The sequence below is a fragment of the Apostichopus japonicus genome, chromosome 6 (assembly GCF_037975245.1).
Source record: "Apostichopus japonicus isolate 1M-3 chromosome 6, ASM3797524v1, whole genome shotgun sequence".
Taxonomy (NCBI): domain Eukaryota; kingdom Metazoa; phylum Echinodermata; class Holothuroidea; order Aspidochirotida; family Stichopodidae; genus Apostichopus; species Apostichopus japonicus.
In genome coordinates, this window is record NC_092566.1 from 9,760,724 (window position 1) to 9,777,889 (window position 17,166).

General features: G+C 38.9%; 1 protein-coding gene across 2 annotated transcripts; it reads right to left on the minus strand.

The window, feature by feature from the left end:
• Positions 1 to 209: 209 nt before the first annotated feature.
• On the minus strand, positions 210 to 16,100 carry LOC139968929 (steroid 17-alpha-hydroxylase/17,20 lyase-like). 2 transcript variants are annotated; one of them, XM_071973551.1, is made up of 10 exons: positions 15,734 to 16,100; positions 12,001 to 12,157; positions 10,986 to 11,162; positions 10,133 to 10,226; positions 9,247 to 9,411; positions 8,274 to 8,485; positions 6,330 to 6,455; positions 4,923 to 5,162; positions 3,635 to 3,733; positions 210 to 2,537 (listed from the first exon to the last, which is right to left on the minus strand). In XM_071973551.1, exons 1-10 carry the CDS (start codon positions 15,818 to 15,820, stop codon positions 2,284 to 2,286), a joined length of 1,611 nt encoding a protein of 536 aa, XP_071829652.1. In that variant the 5' UTR covers positions 15,821 to 16,100; the 3' UTR covers positions 210 to 2,283. The 2 variants fall into 2 exon arrangements, with proteins under 2 accessions (XP_071829652.1, XP_071829654.1); XM_071973553.1 differs by lacking the exon at positions 15,734 to 16,100 and adding an exon at positions 15,073 to 15,096.
• Between the last annotated feature and the right edge of the window lie 1,066 nt (positions 16,101 to 17,166).

Below are 17,166 nucleotides of genomic sequence, written 5' to 3' on the forward strand. Positions count from 1 at the left end.
ATGATGGATCCTTTCGGATATTTCCAGACCAAAGATTACCAAAGTTTAACTATAAGGTTCAACCATGATAAATTCCTCTCCCCTTCTCTCTTCTTCGATTTGCTTTTGGTTTTGCCAATGTATTGATTCTAAGAATGGAAAAAGCAACAATACACAAGTGACAAAATATCAGGTCATATCTTTAAAGATTATAACACGGACAAAGTAACTGCAAAGATTTTGGTTTATTTTTCTTCTTCAGTCTACAAATGGAAAGAACCAGAGATTTTAATACAAATGGTTAAAGTGCAAACTATTTTACTTTAATTTTAAGAGAAAAATTTCCCTAAGAAAGAGCAGGGTCACAAAATTAAATACCAGACAAAATATATCCGCTCTCAAGCCCAGTCACCTAACATTGAGATCATGTACCCATGTGATTATAAACTTACATATCTAGTTAGATATCATGAGTCCCTTTAGATGGGAAAAGGTGCTTACACTAACAGCGAAACTTTGTAAGATGTCATTTACACTTGATACACCACATTCCCTTTTGTTGAAGTCATTTGAGCATACATAATCAACAAGAGCAGACATTTACTTGCTTTGGTTGGGTAAATTCCCCAAAAAAGTAAAAAATACAAAAATATTCCATACCAACAAACGTAGTAATATTGATTGAGTGCCTTCTATTCTCTTTTATAAAACGAAAACCGGATTTATGCTTTCTTTGGAATGATGATGTTTTGCTATCATTAAAGCAAGAACGGGAACATGAATCATTTTAAGTCAAATACTGATGATTTTATGTGATTCGTTCCCTTAGATACAAAAGCGCCTCCTTCGTCAGTGCGACGGATAAACAATATTTATTTTGGCAATGCTACCCTCGCTACTTGATGAAGTAACTTAATTGAACACATCGCTGGACATTATAAAAATTATTCTTCATTATAAAAATATAATTACATATTACCTGCTACAAGAGCTATGAATAGCAGAATCACCTAATTATTTAATTACCTAATTATTTAATTATCTAATTATTTAATTTACCTAATTATTTAATACATGATCTTTTGAAGTTTGGAATTGAACCATGGTTAACTCATTGGCTTGCCAACTTTCTACAAGGGTGGTTCAGACAAATTAGAATAGAGAATGGTCCTTTCAGATATTAAAATTGGTGTTCCACAGGGAAGTCCGCTATCGGCGATACTTTTCATTGTGTATACTGACGAAATATAGTCAAAATCAAATTGTTCTGTAATCAGAGTATGCCGATGATACTGCCATATCATGCAAAATTTCGAAGCTCTCACACGAGAGAGATCTTAGTATGTATAAATCGTTTGTATCTAATATTACTGGCTTGTGTGATCAGAAGAATCTTATTTTCAATCCCAAGAAATCAAAAGAAATGTTTTTTGGGGAACAAAAATATCAAGCACGATTGTCTCATTAAAATAAAGTCAGAAAACCTAGTAATTGACGATTCAACGATTGAACGTGTGTCTGAAACTATATAGCTTGGTGTTCGCATTGATGACAAACTAACATTCACCAGTCATATTTCTAACATATTGCGAAGAGTTTTACTACATTATCATATCCTTGTCCTGTTTTTTTCAGGTAAGAGATGAGGAAACCAATATTGTCACATCGATTCTGTCTCATTTAGTATACGCTGTCCCTGTTTGGTACCATTTCTTATTATCTTGTGATACACAATGAATGAGAGCTTTCTTAAAGTATTGTGCTATAAAGATTTTTAAGTTGGATTATAAGAGCATTACTGATAAGGTTAACAGTGCAGCTAAAAGTGAATTGATTAGAATCACCAGGAATATTCATAAGGATAGTAAACACCCCTCTTAATAAAGAGCTGAAATCTCTTCGTCTAAAAACTAACTATAATTTACAAAATTGTGCAATAAAAACCAAAATATATGGTTCAAATTTTCAAAAAATCATATTTATAACAAAGCATTTTTTTTTTATTCAAAGAATTTTAAATGATTTGATTTATTGTATCCTTTAAGATATTTCCTTATCATTCCCAGTTTAACTTTTAAATTTTAAAACTGTTGATTGTGTTACTTATACCTTTTAAATGTCTTGAATCACTTTCCTTTTTATTGTAATTTATGTATCATAACTTTTTAAACTCTCCTATTTATAAATTGTATTTTATGCTATTTATACTGGAATGAAGGCAACTGAAACGGAATCACCATTATGACCAAATCCCTGAATTACTGATTGCTTTACTAAAATGTTACCCGTGATAATGTCTCAAAATTAAGATCTCTTTGTGACGATAACTTCATACCCCTTCAGGACTGGAGTTAAGGCAGTTTTGTCCACGAATGAGTAAACTTCCTTCTCCTTACCAGCTGGTTTCTTAAAACTGAAATTCTGAAACAACCATGTGAATATCAAAAACAGTTCTGCTTTAGCCACAGATTCACCGAGGCAGACTCGACGACCTGTCGAGAACGGCAGAAATCCCTCCGGATGCTGACGCATGGTTCCTGTTTCATTCAGAAAATGTTCTGAAATGAAAATAATGAAAGAGAACAAACACTTTAACAGGATTCAGAGAACAATAAACAACACCCACGTGACTTATATACTCTGAAATGAACATACCCTCATGACTTACACTTTTAAAAATTTTTTTTTTTATAAAAGCCCATGAAGATTGACATAAGTCAAGAGCTAATATAGGCTGTGAGGCACTATAAAATAAATCAACATGGGCCAATCAGTGGTTTACAGCAGCTTAGGAACTACTGACGGGTGGGGTGGTTGCTGGCCCCCTCACCCCAGAAGCACACCTAAGCGGTGTGGTGGGAGGTGTGCACTATGCATGACTTGAACTGAAAGCATCCAGAGATTCAGAACAGTTTGGGCATCCCCAAAGTACAGATCTAACAATACCCGCTGACTATAGCCACATGACTCATTTACCTTTCTACTCATTACTGACTAAATCACATGAATACACTTCCCAGGCTGACAACTAGGACACCATTTACACTTTCAAAACTGGCTTAGACAAATACCTACCAAACTGACTAAATGCCTTACAATTCCATAAAACACTATTTCCACAGGACTCATTACTGACTAACTTACATGAATACACTTCCCAGACTGACTACTACGACATGATTTACACTTTCAAAACTGGCCACGCTAACATGACAAATACCTACCAAAATGACTAAATGCCTTACAATTCCATAAAAGACTATATCCACAGGGCTCATTAACTTCTCTATACTATGTCACAGCCCAAACTGACTACACCCAAAATGACTACTACGACACGATTTACACTTTCAAAACTGGCTAAGCTAACTTAACTACCAACCACCTACCAAAATGATACAAGTCTTACAAATTCCCTGTTTGACTACATACCCATACACAATTTCAACAAGTGACTTCAAGCAATGCAATTCTAGCCAAAATAAGGATCTTACACTGGGTACACAGCAAAATGTTTCCAGTCGTTGCAACAGTGTCAGAGACAGGACTAGTCATGTGTGAGGGTAGCCACGGTGATAGTGAAGAGCTGTAACAGACACACAGCAGAAATGCTAGAAATCAATGCTGCCATTTTGCAACAAGAGATTGAACTCACCTGGTCGGAAATTCTCAGGATCTCCCCACAATTTCTTGTCAAAGTGCATGGAGTACACATTTGGCAGGATCCAAGTACCTTTCGGAATGAAATACCCACCTGGCAAACAAAGAAAATTTTATTCCATGTCAACTGTCTTAAAATAAAACAATTGGTTACATTTCATTGCTAACCTTTCATATCTGGATTCTTCATCTCTGCAAATCAGTTGGTTGAGCATTTGTGTTGTTGAGATACAAAATCATACAGTTTATTCACTTTATTTTAATGAGTGCATTGCATAATAGTCTGTGATGTTTACTCACAATCAGCTAGGCTTGTTTTGCTGTAAAGCTGAAATGATGATACATTATATCCTAGTGTTTCTTTGTATGTGCTCTGTAATATAATTTTTCTTGAAATTTTCAGGAGAAGATATGTATGAAGTTCTTATGAAGTTCGATCAAGCTGGAATTCTTGAACTACAGTCTTTACAAGATTCGAGGTCTGCTCTTTGTTGACCTGACATGACCTCTACACCAAACAGCAGTGGTGTGGTACTCACAATGGGGAATATTACATAGCTATTATGAGGTTCAAACCACTGTAATTTTTTTCTTAGTAAACCCATTTTAGATTTTTAAGATCAACCAATGTTTGCCTCATTTAACCGTTCAGTTCCACTCATTAGAAATTTATCTTTGAACTCAATAAGTATATCCCAAGTATGAATTTCACCAAAACCTGTAATTTATGGCGGCCTTGACGTTTTCAGACTGCATCATCTGTTCAACTTGACCGACTTTTGACCTCACCCAAGACACATCCACATAACTAGTATCAAGTTCAAATCCAAGGTGTATATTTTCAATTATCATCTACATTATCTTTAGGGGAGAAATTGCTGCATATTGTTAACTTCAGTTACTCAGTAGTTAAAAAATAAGAGGAGAATCAGACAAATAACAGAATGTAAGTTCATCACTGGTTCTACCTGCCTTTTGCTTTCTTTTTTAATGGCATCTTCCTTTTTACTACTCTATATTCATTATCCCAATGTATATACTTAAGGTGATAAATCATATATAAATCCATTGGACGGACGTGCACATCTTGGTGGCATTTGTGTGCATCCCAGAGATATTATTTAACATGGCATTTCAGCCTAATTTGTCATTTGCCATAATTATTTTGTCCCCAGTTGAAGTCTATGCCTAACTCTCTATACATCATGTTTTATGTGAAGATGTTCGGACAGAACAAAGAATGAGTCCAAGTTTGATCGAGACTTGTCCAAAGAATCGCTTACCAAAGTTCACATCTTTCGTGGTAGCGTGTGGCAGAGTCAGAGGTGTAATACTACTGTACCGAAACACCTCGTAGAGGGTGCTCTCCGTGTAAGGCAGGGTCCCACGGTCGTCCATCTTTGGTAGTCTGCCACTGCCAATGACATCGTCGATCTCCTTCTGGACTTTCTCTTGGACCTCCGGGAAATCAACCAGGCAGGCTACGGCCCACTGCAGCGTGAAGATTGACGTATCGGTACCGGCTGAAAGATGGAGGTTATTATATGACACGGCTAACTTTTCTTCTGTCCCCCCTCCTTCTCCCCTTGTCCCCCCCTTTCCCTCCTCTTCACATAGCTCTCTTCCACCCTTTTTCTCCACACCTATGTCTATGTCCTTCTCCAGTTTACTCCCTACCCCCTTCCCTTAATCCTCTCTCTGTCCCTCCACTGTTTATCTCCTACCTCTCCTCTTCCCCTGTTGGTTTCTTTCTTTCTTCTCTCCATCCCTTGTCTACTAATCCCCTTACATCTATCTCTTTGAGTTGACCAAGCTCATTAACCTGTCTGTATTCTGTGCATGTTTTTGTCCCTTCTGCTCCTGTTACTTGTCATTTAGCCTTTGAAGAAGAATCTGGTAGGATCGAAACGTCAGGCCAACTTACCTTTACACATTCTCCTACACAGGCTTTTTAGTGGATAAGCAGTTTGCTAACAGTTTTATTTTATTTTGTTATTATATCATGTCAGACTTTTATTATGGATGATAGAAAAAAGAACTGGCTGACGGACTGTATAAAACTCACATACCTGTTGATGCCATAGTCATACATACACTGTGACTGTACATCTTAAAAGTATATACCGAAGATAAACTGTCAACCACTTATTCTTTAACAAAATTCAAAATCTCAATTCTTTATTTGGGTAATGTTATTATCAACTCCTACAGTAGACAATTTTAATCGTGCAGGATTCTCTGATAAAATTATTAAAATAAAAAATTGTCAGAAAGTTTCTCCTCATTGAAAATGAAAACTTCTCAAGTCGACATTGCCTGTCAAATGTTATTGTCAGGGATACATCATACTCTTACACAAACAAGAAAATAATGCAAATAACTCTTCCTCGCTAATTTTGCAGGCAACAAGACCCTAAGAGGGAGTGATTGTATTTTATGTTATCCCTTACAACCCCCTCAAACAACCCCCTAAAACAACCCCCTAAAACAACCCCCTAAAAGCGATGCATTTGAAGTCTCTATATGATATTTAATGACCTATAGTACAAACTAAGAAAGTGGTGAAATGTTGTTTTGCATTTTTCGGGTCATCAATCTAAATAACAATTAATAAAAACAAAACTCCAGACAGTATTTGTCCATTTTTTCCCCTCCAAATATAACTTGTTCTTGAAATATGACTCTCTTACCACTAAATATATCAAAAACTGTCATTTTTAAGTGTGTCTCAGAAATCTTGTCGATGCCTTCTTCTCCTGAGTCGATCATGTCCTGTCTCGCCTTGAACAACATTTCAACCACATCTTTGGGTTCCTCTGCCAAAAAAAATACAAACAAAAACTTAAAATGAACAGAGAAGTTGTAACAAGGCTCTTAGACCATGGTGAAAATACAACAGAAATGTTCATTTCTTTGTGATCTGAGGCTTTAACAGGTAACATTGGGCAGATCTGCCCACCCCCCTGCAGGTCTTGACATGTAATGCCCTCTAAGATGTACACATTCATTCTCCTCCTCTCTCTTGAAATCTTATCTTCTGGGTGATCACTGACTACTTTTCTTCTTCTAAATCAGCTGTGATGAGGATGAATGAGGGCTGGGTAGGGGGTAGGGGCTGAAGCGTCCTCAAATAAAACTTATAGTCAGGTGGCTTAGCAAATTTAACGTTACCGGCCGAACAAAAGTACCAAATTTGGCATGGAGTTTCTTTTCGACCTATCTATCGAGTTTATCCGTGGAACCCACTTGATCGGTTCCGATTTTTCAAGATGGCGGCCAAAATCCAAGATGGCCGCCAGAAAAAAGGAAATGTCATATATCTGGCTGTAAAAATCAGAAATGAACTAAAGAGGGGTCAATTCAGGTGTTTCCAGGGTTCACTGAAACAGATGATGGTCATGGCATGTTGCTTGGGCCATCCATGTCCAAGATGGCGGCCAAAATCCAGGATGGCCGCCAGAAAAAAAGGAAATGTCATATCTGGCTGTAAAAATCAGAAATGAACAAATGAGGGGTCAATTCAGGTGTTTCCGGGGTCACTGAAACAGATGATGGTCATGACACATTGCTTGGGTCACCCATTTCCAAGATGGCGGCCAATATAACAGAAAATACACTTGTTGTCACTGTTAAAGGTCAGTGGAAGTGTAGACTTGAATTTGAAGATTCTGATTCCTTCTGATTAGTATTTCAAATCTAACCACCAGACTGACTTTTAGTCCATGGGGAACGCCGTCCTGATAGTAGACGACAGGCTTGCGCCAGCGTCTACGAAAGGCAGTCACGGTCGTGAAGCCGTTCATGGTCTGCCCCTATGCGCAACGTAATGTCACTTTGCATGAGGGGGACGACAGCCTGGGCCCTCCAGACGTCCCCATCAAAAACTAGGCGGCATCTGCTGTTCCAGATGTGTCTCCTGATGATAGCGGCAAACAACAACAGCAGATGCCTAACCCAGGTTGGGCACACAGGGGGCAACAAACCATACAAAACAAAATCACTACTAATGGCCCTAGTGGGTTCCACGGATAAAATCAATATATAGGTCGAAAAGAAACTCCATGCCAAATTTGGTACTTTTGTCCGGCATGTAACGTTAATCCTGAAAATTGTTGCTTAGCCACCTGACTATTAGTAGCACCATCTAGGTGAACAACGATCAGATAATAAGACTTCAACAAGAATGCCACCGTCTGAAGATGATTGCTTAACATCATTGCTGGAAATTTCAGCATTGTTAAAGTCAAAGCCACACATCCTCAAAGCATTTTGTATGGGAATGTTATGATTCGTTTTCTTCAAATTTGGTGGTATTTGTGACTGCCTCTCCAGGAAAAGAATTTCTAGGTAACTGCCTCAGCAGAGAAAGTTTGAGGATACGATGCCTTTGCACCATTTAACCACATGGTCTTAACATCCAAGAAGGATATGACTAAACCTCTTTCTCCCTGCCCACCGCCTTGTCCTACAGCCGCAATCCTCTTTTCTACCAACATTCACAGGTTTTTCGACACGACACTAACACTAGAAATCAGCATAGACAAGATCAATAAATGGTAAAAAGAAAGGAGAAGTTCATCTTTTGCAGGTCAACCCAAACTTTGCCATGTCCTTTTCCCGGAGGAAGAACTTACCATCTGGGTTGTAAGTTTCCTTGTGCCGAGCTATCTCGTCATTCAATAGTTTCAAAAAGCGGGCCATCAGGTCATGCAGCCCTCTCACTCCACTCGATGGGAAATATTGCATGATGGGGAAAAAGTCCGCCATCAGTCCGTTGCCAAAGACTTCGATGGATTCCTGACTGAGGCTTCTCCATTCGATGAGATCTGGGTCGTCCAGTTCGTACCTGTTCAAACAGTTAACACCCTGATGATGTGGTTTACGGTTCAAGACAGACTTGAAGCACCCAGTACAATGCGTGAGCAACAGTGGACTTCCCCCTTGGTTATGAGTTTAAGTACAAAAGTAAAGAGCTCTCAGCATGAATGCAAATACTTAATTCTTGCACTAAAACCTATACTGGATTTCAATGATGGCCTGATCGAGTATCAGCAAGGGCGAGTCAAGTATGATGGTTATACCGGAAATTCCCAATAGTAATTTGAAATTGCTTTAATTAAAGGTTCTTTTAGAGGCTAGTGATGATGATCTTGCTGATTTTGCTCAGCTGTTTAGTTCTATCCTAATTTAGCAAGGTGACTTCATTGAAGGTTTGACAAATTCCGCTGTACAAAGAGAAAATTTGCTTGTAAAGGTCTGGAGTCGAACTGCATGCAGCATAGAAAAAAGTTCCCTAACTTCCCGCATGCATTAGCGTTTACTGTACATAGGTCACGAAGGTGTCTCAAAACACCAAATTTATGTTTCTTAGTTTCACCATGGGATGTTTGGCAATTTTCAGTAAGGCTTTGTAGATTCAAACTGCGATTGAAAAAGTGGATACAATTTTGATCGACGAACAAAGCAATTACGGTGCCTATCAGTGCAGCTGTATATACATAACACAGTACAGGAGGTAGGGGGGAGGGAGGGAGGGAGGGAGTTGGCCAGGCATTCAAGCTTCCAGTTGTGTTCTATACAAAAAAACAAGTCATCAACATCACTTACTGTTTTCCAAACACCATCTGAGCTATGAAATTGTAGACGGCTAGAGAAATGATGTTCTTGGGGTCAAATTGTTCACTGCCTTTGTCGGTTAGCATCTTGCCCACTTTTTCGGTGACACCGAAAACGAGATTCTCAAACTTTTCGTTATTTCCGGTAGCCAGGGTCCTGAAAAAAATCAAGAGGAAACGGAGGGTGAGAAGAGGTTTCACCTTTCTACAACCACTTACGGTACTGACCATGTGAGTGCTAAATCCTGTGGAAAGTATATGTAAATTTTTACCCTAACAATACCTTTGATATTAAACAAGGAAGCTTGAAAGTACAGGACAGGCTATAGGGGAAAAAACAAGATGAACTGGGGTGGGTGGGGGGGGGAGGGGAATGCTACAAAATGCAAGGACCACAGTTGTATAGGCTGGTTCTTTACAGTATTTGCTTTCCACCACTGCATTGAAATAAATCAATGAGTACGTCTATTCGTCATGTTGGCCAAAGCATTCTATAAGGACCGATATTTACACCCATCATGTATAAACTAACGTGACAGCTACCTAGTCACATGGAAACAAATTCCCTCACCATGAGCAAGCAACCCCTCCCCCTCACCCAACCCAACTTCCTCCTCTCCAAGAACACAAAAAAAGAACTGCTCCTTGTTCACAATATAAATAAGTTACTCCAGCCCCCACCCTCCCATCCTATCCCTCCAACACAAGAAATCGTAGAAACCGACAGATGAAACAATTTAAAGGCACTATTAATGCACACTGTAAATAAATACTGTACCACCTTTCAACGTGTATCTACAAATCATAGAAAATCTGTCACTGTTAACTTCACACTATTGAAGCTGATTTCTGTTTCTGCGAATAACACGAAAACGAACCTGAAAGCAGTGTGTGCCAACTTTCTGTGCAGTTTCCAAGTTGGAGTATACTGGCTGAAAGCAATGTCCTTCCCTCCCTCAGTGAATATATCACCTAGAAAAGATAAAATGTAGTCAAAGTGAAATCAGACCATTGGTCACATTACAGTTGTACTTACCAGCTTTACACTCAAGTACCAAACTCAAATCTTAGACCCATCTTTCTCAACCAGGGGTCCATTAATTTCTTCTTCTTTTTAAGGGGTGGGGGTAGGGGGAAGCTGAAGGGCCTGATAACATTTTACCAACTATAAACCCTGTTAAGATAGTCATAACAAGTCCAAAAGTGCCATTTCTGGCAAAGAAAACAGACATTTCCCTACGATGCTACAACCCAGGCTCAACAATTGTCTAGCGGAGATCATTGGTGGTACAGTACTCCTTATGTTTTGGAAGGGGGGGGGGAGAACCAGGCCTGAACATTACTTCATTGTCACTAGTGGTACCCTTGGACAAGGTTCACTTCCCACAACATTCACCCCAAGTAACTTGTGAAAATGTTCTCTGTAAATGCAATAAAGTAATTTTACTGGCTGCCAAAAATGATACAGAACTGTTATATAGCATGGTAGCTTATTGAAAGTACTAAGCTGGTTAATGATTCAAGTCCATGGACGTTACAAAACCATATTCCACACCCTACCACATTCATTAAAAATATACTTGATCATTGTTCCATAAGAACTCTCAATTACCTACAGAACAGCCTTCTGGATTTAATAATGTCCGATCAGGAAATATGGTTTCTAAGACTAAAAATAACCTTAGACCTATATAGATGGTATGTTTGTTTTAATCACAAATTGGTTCTTACTACTGAACGTGTGTGGTCTGCCTGCAAACTCCACTGGATATTTGATCAGGGCCTCTTTTATTGTCTCGCTACCATTCAGAATTACATTCCAGTGAGCCCCAATCTTCATCGAAAACACATTTCCATATTTCTCCGCTAGAGACATGAACAGATGGTGAGGTCCAATACTGACAAAATCTGAAATGATGGAAGGAAATAAAAGCAGAAAATAATATATCCACACAAATCGTTGCCTACCGTGATGGCTCTATATTATGTTTACTTTTTCCTCGCTTGGCAGGTGTCCCTGGTCACATGATGAGAAATGATGAGGAATTAGCTCTTTGGTAAAGATTGAGCAAAGAGAATATTTGTTTATAAACCACACTAACACTATATATACGAAAACAATCCTTTATTCTCTGTCATAATCATAGTCATTATATATGTAAATGAATAATGGAATACTGACGGGGTAATTAGACACCAAATAAATTTCTTAGGACTTTGTTTCTTATAGCTGTATAATAGCTGTATAATAGCTTGAGGATCAAGGATCAAACAAGCAAGGATCAAACAACCTGCGGCAAATAAATGTCTGTATCATGGGTATTCAATTTTCTGTGAGGGCCAGGGGGAAAAACTGGTTGGAGCAAAAGGCCTGAGAGAACCAGAATCTTGGAAACTATATACTGTATATAGCTAGATTGACCAATGTGCAGGGTAGGCTGTTAGGATGTTCAAGCCTAAGGTACTTTTATGAGCCTGCGGTTTGCAAGAATGCTCGTCCATATTTTTGTCGGGACTTCTTGAATCTTTCATGGGTTGGACTTGGCCAGGCTGGCCGTCTTCTGATTAGCCCTTGTTCGTCATTTATACACAATTATCGAGAACTATTTCCCACACCGACCGAGTTCATAATCCAAGAAATGAAGGTTTATCAGTGCTAGGAAATTGCTTGAATGATCATTGTATACATACAGTGCATTTTTTACTGATAAGTCATTGGAACATGGTTATCACACCTAATACTTACCCAACATGTTACCTATAATGGGCCATCCTTTTGGTCCAGGAGGAAACTTTGGATGGGGCTTCTTTTGAAGCCAGTACCAGAGGCCTGCCATTAAAGAGACAGTCATAACCAGAAGAGTTGGGGTTACTGCTTTCTCTACCTCCATGTTGTTAGTTCTCTGTAAATATTACGAGAAGTGATAAATTATATCAAATGGATTTTCTGTCATGCCTATAATTTCAAATACCCACCAATGTTCCTATCAAAGGGCCAACTTTAACATATATATATTGCAATCCCTCAGTTTAAATAGTACTTGAACAGTTTCCAGTAGGAGACTAATCTTTTGGGGCAATTTAATAATGCCCTTAAAGTTTAATTAATGAATTTTATAAACAATTGGAAACACTAAAAGCACAATACTGATACTAGATAATGCCTAACAACATTATGGCAAAGGTAGCATGTCAGTGGACGTATAAGTTTGTTCTCAGTTTGTAATTGTCATCAATTTACTAACATTACACTCATTAACGGCTGACTGTGCCATCTGTCCACCTAAAATATATATACTTCATGGCACAGAAGCCTAGCTATTACCATCTAATTTCAAGATTTTTTTTTTTATGTTTTAAATGGTTTCCTGATATAACTTATTTTGGTACATATCTAATACATATTTCAGAAACTTTGTTTAAACATAAAGTTCAAGTTTTGTGAATTGATGATCATCGTCATCGTCATCATCATCATCAGTTACCAGCTAGTTTTCTCATCACTCTTATACATCAGGCAATGTAGATTGCTCACCAGTCTTTAACCTGATCACACTATGCTACTGTATGATACTCACCTGGCATAACCTCGTCATGATCATACCATTACTAGTCTCAATTGTAACTTGTAAGGGAACTGGGCTTGAAAGTTGATAACCATGTTTGGTTTTCGTGTCCAGGCTCTTATCTTTCGTGACTTTTCTCAAGAACTACTGATAACTGATCCAACGCTCTAAACATTTATCTCTTTAGATTGTAATTTGTGTTTACTCTATCAGGCTTTGATTGCAATTCTACATTTAAGGAATTATAGTGTTGTCAGCATCGTTATTCTATTGCTGTTGTTTCAGCACTGGTCAGTATTCTATCACAATTGCTGAGCTTGTGATCGAAATACGATCAATTCTTCAAAAAACAGGACTCTTTGGAATAAGCAGTTTATATAAGACAAGTCTTTAGGAGTGTTAGCTCAGTGGTTAACGCCGGTGCCTTTAATCATAAGGTCCCCGGTTCGAGTCACTCCAAGATTAATGTATGTCGTCCAGTTACAGAGTTGTTGACATATTTATAATCATGGACGTTAAATATGAATCTAAGAGACTGACTTCAGCTTGCGGCTTTGATAACCCAATGAGGCTTCTTCACGAGTTCCTGCTTGCAGGAGGATCTAAAATACATACAAGTCACCCAACAGAAAGAGCCTGAGCACAAAAGCCAAACTACTTGATCCACTCTCAACCCCTAGTCCCCTTTCACCGGGACTTTACCTGTGACTTGTGAGATCATTACGGTGCTACAATCAGGAATTCCTTAGTAGCCTAGGCTAGTCACCGTAAACCAACTCTAGTATGAGTAGCCTAGCTAGGCTAGGCCTAATGAAAGCATAAGGCTTAGGTCAGACTATGACTAAGTTAGGCCCATAGAAATTGCACTAGGAAGAATGCTGACACAGTGTATGGCTGTGTGTTTAAGCATTGTAGCCTTGAAAAATGTGTGGGCCCTTTGCGTTTTACGGCATAAAGTCTGCATATCATTTGTATGTCTTCATGCATACATTTGTGCATTCGACTTTGAAATTGATTTTGATTTTACCCGTTTTTCGAAAGAGTAGGTGCACTTTTCACAACAGAGACATGTAATGGCAACCAGAGTAGTATGTACAATATACCCTGGCTTAAGAACAAACTTTGAAAACTTTTCTTTCGCCTCTAATGATTCGAGCAAGTAGGGTGTTTTATGCAATTTTGAATGTTTGGAAGTGTCATTTCTGGTATCCGAAAGGAATATAGCAAACATTTTTTTTGCTTGTATTATTTTAGTGCTACACTCAGTTGTCCCTGGAAAATACTGTGAAAAAGCAACCCTCTTGGTCTTGGTCTTGATACTGCACAAATCGCCCCTGATGTGGCTGTTGACGTGAAGTCCCTTGAGTTTAACCCCCCTCTCCTCCCCCCTCTCTACCCCCCACCCCCTTCGTTCACACACCTACTTTTGTGTAATACTGTACTTCCATATTAGTCTGTGCGTGCAGTTCTCATTTTAATGTTAATGTTGCACACTGGATAGTAGTTTATGCAGGATAATAGATCCAATCTTATAAATGTGAGAGTCCAAAATGTTTAATGCATGTCTACATTCAGTCACAGTCACCAAAGGATGAGATGTTAGCAAGAGTAGTAGCTTGAGTGTTGTTTTGCCTACTAAGCTTTTGTCTGAACATGTTTAGTGATTATCATTAGGCCTTCAAATCATAGTTGAGTAAACTTAGACAAATAGCCTTACTGTCCAGAAGTTACATACCTGGCTATAGGCTGAGGTTTTGGCCTACCTCGAAACTCAGACTACCGGCTATGCCCTTTTGGCACATTTACAGTGTTGGGAATATGTTGCAAATGGAGGATGCATTTGAATATTTGTACAATTTTAGATATCTTAATAGTCTGACATATTCTAGGCTTCAGTTATGACCTAGGCTAACTCACTTTGACCAAGGCCATGGCTACATATACATGCCTAAGTTATAGGTTATAAGCCTATTTTCCTAGTACTGAATTGTGAGCCCAGGACATCATGACCGTCATCCCATGTTATTTCTGGCATGTGGATCTATCGTTAGGGTAACAGTTTTAAGTAAAATAGTTGTCATTAGGCTTAAGTATATCGCATCCGAAAGGACAGTCATACATAGCCAGTCTAGGGGCCTAGGCTAACTATATCCAGGGTCCAGTGAATACCAATACAGCAGCTGAGCAGACAACACTAGTAAAGTACTTAAATTCCTATGCAATTGCTTCTACTTTTGCTTCCTAAGAATTACCTGTGAAATTGCAGTTCACTGCCACATTTTTGATGATTTGGGGACCCACAATATCACCATTTTGACTTTTTGAGTGATTTATGTCAACTTTATCACTTTAGTTACATGTCAAATACGTAGTGTTTGTATTAGGGACTGGTACTTTCTTGCCGAACAAGCAAAGCGCAAGCAGTTGGATGAGTAGCTTCAGTATATGTCGCATGACGTCATTTTTCTTAAATTCAATTTCTATGGTTAGGCCTAGGCTAGTCAAACCCTAGATAAAACAATATTTATTTCAGGAAAAAAATCCATCTGACCTAGCCTTAGTAGCCTACATTCGTTCAAATGAACTTGGATACACAATCCAAAGAAATTACGTCTACAGGCCTTCACGACTAAATGATTTCTAGCAAGTAGCAGCATATGCTAATTATGCCTAGTTTACGACCGTTGTGTTGTTATCAAAACTAAGTAGTAGCATAGGGCCTACCCTAGCTTAGCCTAGGACTCCTTAGGCTTAACGCTTTAAGCTTAACCGAAAAAAAGAAATCCATCACAGTTTTCAAATGATATTGGACACAAACCCAAAGAAACTACGTATATGTCCTACACATTCACGCCTTGGCCTATATGATTTTCCTGACGAAATATCTAGGATACATCGGACCTAAACGTTTACCTCAAATTCTCCTGGTTTCTGGAAGGTGAGCTCTTTGATTCTGAACCTGAATCCGTCACTATGGTAGTAGTACAAGACTTGTATCATACGCCCATTGACTTACACCAAAGATATTTCACCTTCGGAGGTGAATAATCTTTGCTTGGATTTGTAAACACACTAAATCACAAAAGTAATGTGGCCTCAAGAGTCAAAGTTTACATAGAAGTTCTCACTAGCTAACACTACCCATCTCTAGATAGCTGACAAGTTGGCCTTTCATGGCACCATCAATTTTCCGTATCATGACTGTGCAGGTTTTTTGCTATCAGAGCCTGAAATTTAAGTCACTTGTAAACAAACCTCCTCACTAAGTAGTACAGTAAACAATTTTCGTACACTTCTCGGCCTTTTGGCTAAGAAAGTAAGATCATGCGTAGTATATGTTCCCTTTCGAGGGGAATAGTGATGCATATCTGGCGATGATCACACAGTCACAGTCCTGATGCAATGGGATTGGGGTTGAGAGCGGATCCGTCGTTCGGTAGTTTGGTTGTCGTGCCCAAGTTCTTTCCTGGGCGACTTTTTATTAAAAAGTATTTTCGTACGCTGCTCCTGAGAGGCCTAAAGGGGTCTAAAATTGACTTAATTGACCCAATTTTGCATCACATGTACTTCCGGCCATTCATGCTCTTCAACATGCAAGCCACAAAAAAATTGATCCTGATTAATAACAGGTCAAAAAAAATGTGTCATTCTGCTGCTGCTTTTTGGCACTTTTCCTGAGATAGGATAACAATCGACCGGGAGAATGCATGCATATAAACTCTAATAATACAAGTATACCACCATATATATGATGCAACTCTGTCTGTGAAGTGTAACCATAGAAATACAATTTCTATGAGTGTAACTCATAGAAATTTATTTCTATATGTTGTAACTACATTACGTAATAGCAGTGTCTTCGTCCCGACCAACCTGAAGCTATCCCAGTATTCATCCCCAGGATTCAAACTCATAACAGGATTCATTCTCAAGTTCAGATTCATCCACGCATGGGCGGTGATCGTGGGGGGGGGCGGGGGGGGGGCGGGGGCATGCCCCCAATATTTTAGGTGGGGGTTATCAGGCGCGTATCCAGGATTTTCTAACCCGGGGGGCGCAAATTACTATCTAAGCGGAGCTCCACCATCGGTTGGCGCGCAGCGTACAAGACAATTTCTGGTTTTGACACCCCCCAGATCACCGGAAATGGCACTTCTTGGGCTTGAAAATGACCAACTAGATGTTCACTATTGCTTGAGTAACCATGTATTTTCCCAATATTTTTTTTCTCCATCCGTTACCTTTTTGAAGATTGTCACCAGTCACACATCATGTTCGACCTTATCGCATCTCCTGTAGATCATTGCTTCTGTAGGTGATTCTAGGTCGCGGGCCACAATACCCGT

Bases quoted from the DNA above. Each gene is read 5' to 3' on its own strand.
- LOC139968929 (XM_071973551.1), bottom strand. From the start codon at position 15,820: ATGATACAAGTCTTGTACTACTACCATAGTGACGGATTCAGGTTCAGA. The intron at 8,486-9,246 runs GTAAGTGATGTT...CTGTTTGAACAG, and splicing joins CAGATGGTGTTTGGAAAACA to GTACGAACTGGACGACCCAG. The intron at 2,538-3,634 runs GTGAGTTCAATC...TTTTCATTTCAG, and splicing joins TCCTGAGAATTTCCGACCAG to AACATTTTCTGAATGAAACA.